Raw genomic sequence first — 11,374 nt, 5'->3', positions numbered from 1 at the left:
TGATTCCCCACTCTGGCACTTCGAGTGCAGAAGGTGGGGGCCCGCAAGGATTCTAAAAATTAATACTGGCCACTCCAGGCTTGTATTAAACTCCCAAGGTTACAGCTTTTCTCTGACCTTGGATGGGTAGATGCTGCCACCACCCAAGTGCAGAACCCCTTTGAGAGCCCAGGAAGGAGCACTTGGGAATTCCTTCCTGTGGGGTACCCTCAAACCCTCTCACTCCCCCTCCAGGGAAAGAGCTGAGAAAGAAAACAAAGGAAATCAGCTGCTGCAACCAAGTAATGAAACAACAGGTGCACAAACCTCTTAGCACACAGAAATCCAATCCTGTTCTTAAAAAAGGTAAATTTTATTAATAAAAAAAAAGAAAGAAAATACATCTGGGAACTCAGGCTATTGCTAGATTTTAAAAGAGCAACTACAAGAATTAAGCACTAAGAATCGCTTTCTTGAGGTCCAGTTTAAAGGTTACAAGCAAAACAAAAGCACCTGGGGCTAGCACAGAGGAATCCACAAGCCATAACGAAATAAAAGGGATAAACTGAATCGCGTCTTCCTCGACATTTCCTGATCTACTGACATATCTGGGGTTTTAAATGAGTAGTTTCTAGGTATGATACTGATGATTTTTTCATGTGTGGCCCAAGCTTCGTACAGCATAACTGCTGCCCTGTCCGCCTCTCCCCGGGAGAACAGACAGACAGACAGACAATAGGGGAGTCTTTTTTCAATTTGAAAAAGTTCTACCCTTCCCATTGGCTCTTTTGGCCAGGTGCCCACTCACTTCCTTTTACCTATGCATAACAGTGAGACTTTTTAACCCTTTACAGGTAGAGAAATTAGAGAACAGCTACTAAGAAGGATTTTATAGCAACTGGCTGGCCAGGTGTTCATAAAAAGGAGCTTCCCCTACCCCTTCATTTATCACAAACCCACACTGAAAAGGTTGGTGATGATTAGGACACCACAGAGGAAGAACTGGCTAGAGAAAGAAGTGGATTCTTACCTTTCTGAGGTTCAGAGAACCAGGTGGAAGACATTCGGGACCTGATCCCCACCAGGTCTTTCAGAGCTGGTGCCTTGCGTATATGAAAGTCTGTCCATTTGTTTTCCTTTTAATAACATGTTTCTATAATAAAAATCTCGAGACATTCACTTCATGTACAATGGTTTACATTAAAAAGGAAGCACTTACATCATGAGAGCACCATGATAATGCTGCACATTCTAGAAATAAGAATATACAGTAATTTAGAGAGGGAAGAATGTGGTGCAAATCAGTGTGTAATACCTATGATAGGTCAAATTCTTTCCTGAGATTAAATCCCATACAACTCCAACAACTTCAGTTCAGGGCCAAATTATCTATATATATATCTACAAAGAACACTGGAATTCTAGGTAAAGAAAACACTCAGGCACAATGTTTTTAAAACAAGAGAGAAGAGAAGTCAATAAACACTAGCCATGCTGCATTCAGGTTATAGTGTAACCTTTACCCATATTTATCCATTTATTTTTCTGCTGTAGAATTCATCATATTTAGTAAGATAAACAGTAATTTCCTTCCCCAAGCTGCAGGAAGTACAAATACTGTTATCTAATACAAAGCAATTCAACCTTTACATTGCTGTAGGTTTGCCTGACAGTGATATATTAGAATTTTTTAAAAAATGTGTCATGGACAGTAGATGTGCAAAGTCTATTTGAAAATAATTTGCTTAAGAATTTGTAAGTGATGCATGGCAAATTAGTTTTTCCATTTTTTCCCACAGCCAGATATTACTGCAAGCAATGGCTTAATTAATTCAGAAAGGGTTCATGCTAATAGTGTGAATCTGTTACCATTTAAGATGTTGATGCTCCTCCAAATGTGGTTTTAATGGCAAATAGGCCACGAAAGTTAGTAGTTGAAAATTTTTAAAAAGAAAAATATTTTTGCAGCTGTGTTTCCTGCCCTTCATGTAATGGCAAGAGTCGTATTTGCAAATTAACAATGAATTTTAATTGTAAACCACAATACACGTTAATTTGATAGATTACCCTAGTCCATATACTAAATGCATCAGTTCCTTTTATATTATGTTAAATGGCTACCAAGCAATTCATTGCTACTTCCATTTAAAGTTAGATAGATGTTTCTTAAGGAAAAAACACATTTTTTATTAGGTTTAGTTTAACCAAGCATCACATGTAGCTGGTACAGTTACACTATCTAGCAGACAGACCTCAGTCCTGTAAACATGAAGTCAATGGGAACTACTTGTGTCCTTAAAGGGAAGCACATGTGTAAGCGTTTGCAAGATTGGGTCCACAGCAACTAAAGCTAGCTCCAAAATGTAGGATTTTTATTCCACTTGAAATTAAGAAGCTACTGGAAATGCATCTGGGTCTAAATTCCAACAAATGTTATGTGGGTCATAAGGAGCATCCCTCAGTGGCAAGGTCAGGGTTTGACTCCCAGGCAGAAGCAGCCATTGAACATTTGCAATTTAATATAATTTAGGGCAAACGAGACAGGACAGTAGTAGCAAAGTGCAGGTGCTAACTTAGTGTGCCATCTGTCTCTCTGACTCAGCCATATTCAAGTGCTGCTTTCCAACCAGAAAGGTGGGGAATCCTTCTAACTCAAGGAAGTGGTCACACTGACTTCCGTGGCTACTTCCTTGAGTAAGGATTAGGAGCAGGAGCAGACACTTTTTACCCCATCGGCACAAAGCAGCACTCTCCAGCTTACTGCAAAAAGGAAGCATTTCTTGTAAAACACATACAGAAACTAGCCGCATTTAAACAAAAGAATGGTGTGATGCTGTATGATTGAAATATGACCATGTGTATCCTTGATATTGCTACTGTTAAGACAATTGTAACAAATCTTGTACAAAGTATGTCCTGTAAGTGTCAATGGAATTGTTATGATTTGCTAAATAAGATTATCCTGTTTAAATCCATGTATCCTGTTTAAATCCACTGTAGCTGAAGTTATGAATATTGACTATATACCTGTATCTCAAATGTGTTTGCTCCGGGGGTAACACCCACAAGGTAGTTTATATCCAGTCTACTTAGTCATTGTGAATGCACTATTCAAGCTTGAGGACCCATCAAAGACACTTCACTCTCACAATGGGCCATAGCCCAGCTACCTCTTCCTGCTGAAGCCTCAGCCTCCAGGGCACCAATGGTTACCCCCTGTGAGTGAGCAAGCCATGTAAGGACATGTGATATGCTCATGTGACCCGGACTCCATCTTGTGCCAGTAACTGTCCACAAACAGAGGCAGTGAGCTGTGTTTTGAACCAGTACATTTCCAGGTACGTGGCAAAGGGTATAAAAGATCCCTGAAATAACTCCCTTTTGCCTCTTTCCTGCTCTGATTCTCTGGACTTACAACTAAAAGGAGGATACTGGACTATTGACTGAGGATCTTCCAGCCTTTTGGAAGTTAGCAGAGACTTTACAAGCCAGAAGTCTATACCGTCACCGCTACAAACCTGCTATAAAAGCATTGCCATTAATGTATGTATAGGATCTATTAACCATTTTAACTCTCCTTTTTCTTTTATTAATATACCTTTAGATTTTAGCTACTAAAGGTTTGACAGCAGCATGATTATTGGGTAAGATATGAGTTATATATTAACCTGGGTATGTGACTGATTTCTTGAGATCAGGAGAACCCTTTGATGAAATTGGTTTTCAGTAACTACTTATCATAAAGTCTAGAATCTGGGTGGTGAAATAGGGGCCAGAATGCCTAAGGAAACTGCATTTTTGACTTCTTGTTAACCAGTGTGGTGAGACAGAAGTTTACTTTTGTTACTGGCTTGATATAACTCATGATAGAATAACCCCCAGTTTGGGGTGAGTCTGCCCTGTTTGTCAGCAGTTTGTCCTGAATCTGGTATTCTCAGCTGTGACCCACTGAGGCACGGTGACAAATGGAACATGACAATTCTGCATTATTAATAGTTTTATAGCTTAGATACAAAAACATTTTGTCAGAAATAACTGCAAGGCCCAAGATGAAAATCTGAAGCTATGTACAGGTAGTGACTAAGAATCTTTAAACTCTTTCAGTATACACTTCATATTTTTTGTACAACTTCTTTTACACCATCATAGCAGTATATTTACAAACATGTCTATTTTAATACATATTAACAAAAATCTTTTATGGCATATACTGGGTATTCGACCATTTAAAACAATACAATGTTTCATTGAGTTGACACACTGGTTTGATTTCACTGCATGGTACTTGACAGTCATTATTCAAGGAGATGCTGATAGTTCTTATTATCTAAGTATTTAAATCATAACCAGTTCACTGCCATTCAGAATTAATGTATATTGCTGGCAGTACCTCACAGTACCAAAGCATCATCTCACATGCATATACCAGTGTCAGTCTGTGACAGTCTTCTGATTACAGCTCAAGGGTTTCAATTTGATTGCCAGGGCCACAATCCTACAAACACGTAAGCACATGCATTACATATGAGTAGTCCCATTGACTTCAGTGAAAGTATTCATATGTAAGGTGAAGCATGTGTCGATATATTTATAAGACTGGAGTCTAATTTTGGTAGCAGTTTTATTCTAGTATATTTGGAAGGTGGGAGTGGTCTAGTTTCCCATTTCACCAACATTTCAGAATTTATTATGCCCCTTTAATGCCTTTTTATACAGTTCCATAATTACGTTGTATCCTGCCATCAGACATGAGTTCTTTATAATTACCAAGGCCAATATTCAGCCACCCTCACTCAAGCTTAGTCTCCATTGAAATAAATGGGATTACTCAAGAAGTAAGGCACTACTCAATGTGAGCAAAGGGAGGACAATATGGCGCAGAATTATTAGAGGTGCCACAGCTCTCCTTCGTTGCTGTGTCCCCCGTACGTAAGGGGAGGCAGAGCACAGAAGTGCGATTAAAGTCATCTAGAACTTTAAAGAATCCAAACCATCAAACCATTTTTGTATTTCTCATTTGATTACTGTTGCTTTGAAAGAGAGTATAATTTTCATTCCTTGCAACAATGCACCAGGCTCCAGGAGGAAAAGAAAAATCCCAATTTGTGGCTGAAAAAAAGTCATTACACCAGATCTACACTAATTCAGCAGGGACAACAATTCAGACAACTGCTTTTCATGTGTGTACTGTGTTTTTTTACGGCTATTTAGGCCCTGATTCTGCAAACACGCAAGCAGATGGTTAGCTGTATGCATGTGAGTAGTCCCATTGACTTGAAGGGGACTACTCTTCTGAATAAAGTTAAGCACGTGTGGAAATGTTTGCAGGTTCACGGGCTTGCATGCTGTAATTTCACATCTAGATCTAGAATAGGAACATTACTGTACACGTAATGCACTTCTTTCTTTGACAATTCATAGCTGAGTAAACATGAGTGGGGAAAAGAACACCCTCGAAAGATAAAGGTGCTGAAAAAATCCCAGCAAAAGGGTTGAACGACCTCTAAATCCATGTGGCTGAGTTCAGGTGTACCATCTTCTTGAACTGCATATGAAACTAAAGGCAGGTATCAAACTAAAAAACCAAAACCTGGAAGTTTTCCTAGGAAGCTATCCAAAGTCTCCACCAGCCCACTTTTCTTTTGCATTCTGGCTTACCTTTTGTTGCAGGATGACATAGATATTGTTTTGTTACCCTGCGGGGAAATGGCTTTTAACTCACCAACTCTATTTCTGAGGATTTGCAGGATATAATTTTTTAGAAGTGTCAGAATATTTCCTCTTGAAAATATAAAAACATGAGCATTTTTTCAGCAGCCTATATGAGGCTCAATGTACAGAATGTGTTATTGATTGGCAAAATGCCAGCAGCCTGATCAATAACCAGAGGACTAGGGAGCAGCTGAAAGTTTTGCTAGCACCCAGCTCGTATCGGTCCTTAAGTCTTCATTGAAAATTCAGAGTTTGGCTTCAGCAGTACTGTGTAGCCATTGCTTACAAATATTTTGTCTAGATTTCCTGAACAGATTGTTCCACTGTCTGTTCTTCTACGGGCTGCATAGCTTCCTGCACATAAACTATGAACTCAGAGGCCTCTCCACCCTGTGTGTATACTGTCACGGTCTCAATTCCCTCCACTTCATCTGATGAGACTACCAGGTGATGCTGTTCAGCCAGCTCCACTGATGCCTGCTGCAAAGTCTCTTGAATCATTACAGTGTGATTGGCTGATTGTTCCTCTTCTTTCACCTAAAAGGAAATAAAGAGTTTATACAAGCTCCAACTTTAAAATAAATAAACGGTCCTGTGGTGATCAAAACACTTGTATTAGATGAACAAGCTAGAAACCAAACAGGTATTTCTTGAAAGAATCTGTCAGATGTATACTGTAAATTTATACTAAGTACCTTTGACTACATGAATTTATCACAATTCTTTAAGTTATACATTTACATGTAAATCTGGAATAATTCAGTTGAAATCATTGGAGTTATTCATGATTCCCAGTGGCATAATTTAAATAAGGATCTGTCCCATAATGCTCTATCTATGGTGTGCATCAGAATAGCCTGTACAATACTACACACAAAATGCTTGGGACTAGAAATGTTGAAAATGTAACATTTTTGCAAAACCTCACTTTTTTTTTTTGTCAGAGTTTTGACAAAAAATTCATTGACAAATAAAAATTCAGAGTACATCAACCAGCTCTGTTTGGGAGTCGGTCACAAAATCACATCAGTAACACTGCACATATTCACAAAAAGAACAGGAGGACTTGTGGCACCTTAGAGACTAACCAATTTATTTGAGCATGAGCTTTCGTGAGCTACAGCTCACTGAAGAGATCTTCATTCACCACCAGATCCATACAACATGCAGAGCTCATCTATAGTCCTGAACACAGTGCTCCAGTCCACAGTTGAAAGTAAAAGAATGCCATGATGCTTCAGTCATTTACAACAAGCACAATCTCTCACACACAGTAACAATTAAAAGAAAAAAAGTACAGGGGACAGCAAGAGGCTGGAACTGTCATTTTTCTGGATAAAAGAAAAGTGCAGGGTTTTTAAAAATGTTTTCTAGATAATATTGCTGTGCTCAATAAAGGGACAGTTTCATTTGTAAGCAGGATCATAAATGACAAGTCTGCTGCTCCATGTCATTAATTTAGATTGTCTTTTTTAAAAAAAAAAAAATTAGAAACAAGCTTGAATAAAAACGGTTTCATTTAACCTGAACAAATGTTTTGTGAAATGACCCCCCACCCCGATAAACAATGATTTATTTCACACTGGAAGAAGGTAACTGACAGAATTTATACAAAGTGATATTCTACAATGAATGCTATCTCATATCTCCAACTATATCTATAAATTCCCTACTTGTAACAAGAACATGGAAAAATGGGAATAATGCTTGCTCAGCTAGATCCCAGGATAGAGAGCAAAAGTCCACAGCATTTCAGGCAAATACACAAAGCATAATAAAAGAGTAGATAACAAATGATTGATACATTATCTTGTATCCCATTTTGTACTATAGCACAAAGTCAGGAGACTCTTCTTTCTCTGATGAAAGAGTCTGATCCCATATCCGATGGCAACATTGAACATATACAAAACAACAGCAACTTAGAAAAAGAAAGGGGTCAGCCAGATAGTAAGCATGTCCTCTACAAAATTAGGCAGATTAGAGAAAGGGCTTGTTATTTAAATTAGCAGAGAGGTGGTGACCCAATATGGTTTTTCCAACTCTCATTTCTATCACACTGTTATATAAGTATTAAATATTAAACACTCAAGTTCAAGGAAACACTTGAAGATCAATACTCTTATCCCCGCTAGCTGGGGGGAAAAACTCTACAATGAAGATTTGAAACATGTGTTTATGAGTCCTGGGTGGTAGAGGTTGGCAAGGATAGAAGTTCTACATGCATCATGTTTTCTTGACAATCTTTTCTAATTTGATGGTTTTTCTAACTATTCATCCTTCTCTTTATACACTGACTTTTCCTTTGACTTTTTATTCAATATTAAAATCCTTTTGGTCAGACCATTTCTAGAGACCCACAATCTCTTAGGACTTAAATTCACACCCCTTTAAACTTGCACTCAGTTCAGCAAGCTACACAAAGCCCTTGGTCAAACAATAACAAGGAAGTTCAGGTGTTAAATTATCCAGAGGCGGCCCACTGTCAGTATGTCTGCGACATACTGGTGGGAATACATGGGGCTCCATCTGGTAAAGGATTTAACTCCTGAAAATTCTTGCTATTGTCATTTACCTTAATGGAATAGCACAAGGTAACAGAGCAGAATTTGGTTCTACGAGTTCAGTTGAAGTTTCGCCTGAGTAAGGACGACAAGTTGGGTTAGACTGCAGAGTTGGGGATTGTCAGGGTTCCTTCCCCACTCTGAACTCTAGGGTACAGATGTGGGGACCTGCATGAAAGACCCCCTAAGCTTATTCTTACCAGTTTAGGTTAAAAACTTCTCCAAGGTACAAGCTTTGCCTTGGCCTTGAACAGCATGCTGCCACCACCAAGCATTTTAAACAAAGAACAGGGAAAGAGCCCACTTGGAGACATCTTTCCCCAAAACATCCCCCCAAGCCCTACACCCCCTTTCCTGGGGAAGGCTGGATAATAATCCTCACCAATTTGTACAGGTGAACACAGACCCAAACCCTTGGATCTTAAGAACAATGAAAAATCAATCCGGTTCTTAAAAGAACAATTTTAATTAAAGAAAAGGTAAAAGAATCACTGCTGTAAAATCAGGATGGAAAATAATTTACAGGGTATTCAGATTCAAAATACAAAGGATCCCTCTCTGGGCAAAACCTTAAAGTTACAGAAAACAGGAATAAACCTCCCTCTTGACACAGGGAAAATTCACATAAAACAAAAGATAAACAATCCGCCTTGCCTGGCTTACCTATACTGGTTGCAATATTGGAGACTTGGATTAGGATGGGATGGAGAAGATGGATTTCTGTCTGGCCTCTCTCAGTCCCAACAGAGAACCACCATGTAAACAAAGAGCACAAACAAAAGCCTCCCGCCCCTCCCAAGATTTGAAAGTATCTTGTTCCCTTGTTGGTCCTTTGGGTCAGGTGCCAGCCAGGTTAGCTGAGCTTCTTAACCTTTTACAGGTAACAGGATGTTGCCTCTGGCCAGGAGGGATTTTATAGCACTGTATACAGAAAGGTGGTTACCCTTCCCTTTATATTTATGACAGGGATGCAGAGAAGTGCTTCTACTGTACCCAGGTTCTGTTCACATTACCAGAATAGCTGAGTGTTACTGCTAAAATATTCAGCTCTATAATAGTTGAAACCGAGAGCTAAGGCAAAAATTTTAAAGAATGGGAAGTGATTTTGGATGCCCTGCTTGAAACATGTTTAAAGGCTCTGCACCTGCTGTCTGAAAATCAGGCCTATTTAAGGTGTCTCAGGACAGAGGCACTGGTCACTACTGAAAATCTTGGCCTACATTTTTGAAACGTAGAAGGCCAAGTCCACTTGCAAAAACATGCACACCATTGTTCACCTACGTTCAGCACCTCCAGCACCACTTTTGTTTATGTTTGGAAGGATATCTACACAAACAGAAAAGGCTGACTTTATTTTAAAAAGATGAATGCTTAAATTTTGAAGACAGAAGTGAATCCAGACAGAAATCTCCATTCGCATGATCACCACCTCCTCTCATGAGACTAATTGCTCCAGTAGCTGATCCAGTGTGAAAGGAAGGCCTCCACACAAAATGCACTATTCAAAACTATAAAAGGCCAGACAAACCTCTAATCACTAGAGGATTCGGATAGGGAGCTGAATTTGCAGGGCAATTAAAATCCCACATCTGGCTGTGAAACCTGCACACAAACAGCAATGCTTGACACTAGTAGTATTTAGGAAAGGACTCTAGTTCATTCTAACTTTGCTTTGTTATTGCAGGACACACAGTGTTCTAACAATGGGGTTCAGCTCAGGAGAGTGGCACTACATTCATTGACAGCTGCAAGCAAGCATAATGCAATTTGAATGGATTGCCTTGTTTTAGTCATCCTAAATCAAAACCCATACATAATTTTTAACATAGTCTTCTGTGTGTACATAAATATAGCACAGTTGACATGAAAATGAAAAGAACACAGAATCTCATTCAATTCAATGGCAGCAATCTAATACTTATTCAATTATATTCTTTGGAAATGAAAATGGCGCATAAAGAAAATTAAATTGACCACCCCGCCTGCCTTTATTCATGTGTTTTTATTGCTCTGGGCTTATAGAGTAAAGATGACTTATTGCCCTTATTTCTTGTGTTCCTCGCTTTTGGTAGCTCTTTGGGACAGCTATCGGTAATCCTTTGTTTGACAAATTGCTGTGTTACTTGGGGTATTTACATTTCAAATCAACTCAGTGTTTACAGGCATTCTACTTGGTCCCTATTAAGATTGTTCCACAGGGTACACTCTTCTCAAATTGTTAATTTACATCCCTAAAATGGGAGAGACAGTGGGGCTCCTGCCATCAAAATGAATGGAGATGCCACTTTCAATTCTTTTTATTGGCATCTCCATTTTTTCCAAGGCTACCAACCATGACCTCTTTTCTGTTTGAGAGGCAGCTGAAAAGCATCTGGTCCTTTATCTCTCCTTAAAGAATGGCAACAGGAATTTGACAATATGCCCTGCTGGCATATTAAATCAATTCAGTACTTGCACAGATATGCTTTAAGTCCCAATCTCAAAGGCAAAACCATTGGCTTCAATAGGACCAGGATTTGACTTTAAGTGCAAATATCTAAAAAAACTGTTTGTATGTACCTATAAATAACATACAAGTATGGATAGCTATTAAAGAAACAACAGCCTCAAACACTAGGCAATCATACACCAAGAAAGTCTATTTTGCTTTAATTTGAGTAAAAAAGCTATTTAACAATAGACATGAAAGCCCCACCACTATAGAAGGGGGAAAGGAAATGCTAACAACAAAACAGTAATGTTGTCTTCTTCTGATGGGAGGACCTGACCCGAAGAAGTAATGAACATCCAAAAGCTTCCACTGTAGTCAACAGGACTTGTGGTAGCTCAACATCTAAAGACCTGATCCAAAGGCTACAGCGGTCAATGGGAGTCTTTCTATTGACTTCAGTGGGCTTTCAATCAGGCCCCCCTCAATTTAAGGGAGAGGAGCATGTTTAAGCAGACTGAATCAATTAATTCCAGACCTAACACTGGGCTAAACAGACAAAATAGTACCCACATAGTCACTTAAATAAGTCTCAAAACACAATAATAAAGAAAATATATACAAGAAACTACAAACATGTAAAAGAAAAGAATATATATCCATCCTTGAACTGCAAATGGCACCAGATTAT

At 38.9% G+C, this 11,374-nt stretch overlaps 1 protein-coding gene across 4 annotated transcripts in view; it reads right to left on the bottom strand.

The window, feature by feature from the left end:
* Positions 1–442: 442 nt before the first annotated feature.
* The window catches only part of ZFAT (zinc finger and AT-hook domain containing), a 232,878-nt gene continuing 221,946 nt past the window's right edge, over positions 443–11,374 (bottom strand). For all 4 annotated transcript variants that reach the window (XM_048841712.2, XM_075124919.1, XM_048841711.2 and 1 more), the window contains one exon: positions 443–6,228. In XM_048841712.2, coding sequence (XP_048697669.1) covers positions 5,989–6,228 — 240 coding nt within the window. In that variant the 3' untranslated portion in view covers positions 443–5,988. The remainder of the gene's footprint in view (positions 6,229–11,374) is intronic.

Source organism: Caretta caretta, chromosome 2, assembly GCF_965140235.1.
Source record: "Caretta caretta isolate rCarCar2 chromosome 2, rCarCar1.hap1, whole genome shotgun sequence".
Taxonomy (NCBI): Eukaryota; Metazoa; Chordata; order Testudines; family Cheloniidae; genus Caretta; species Caretta caretta.
This window is presented reverse-complemented; position numbering and strand designations above follow the sequence as displayed.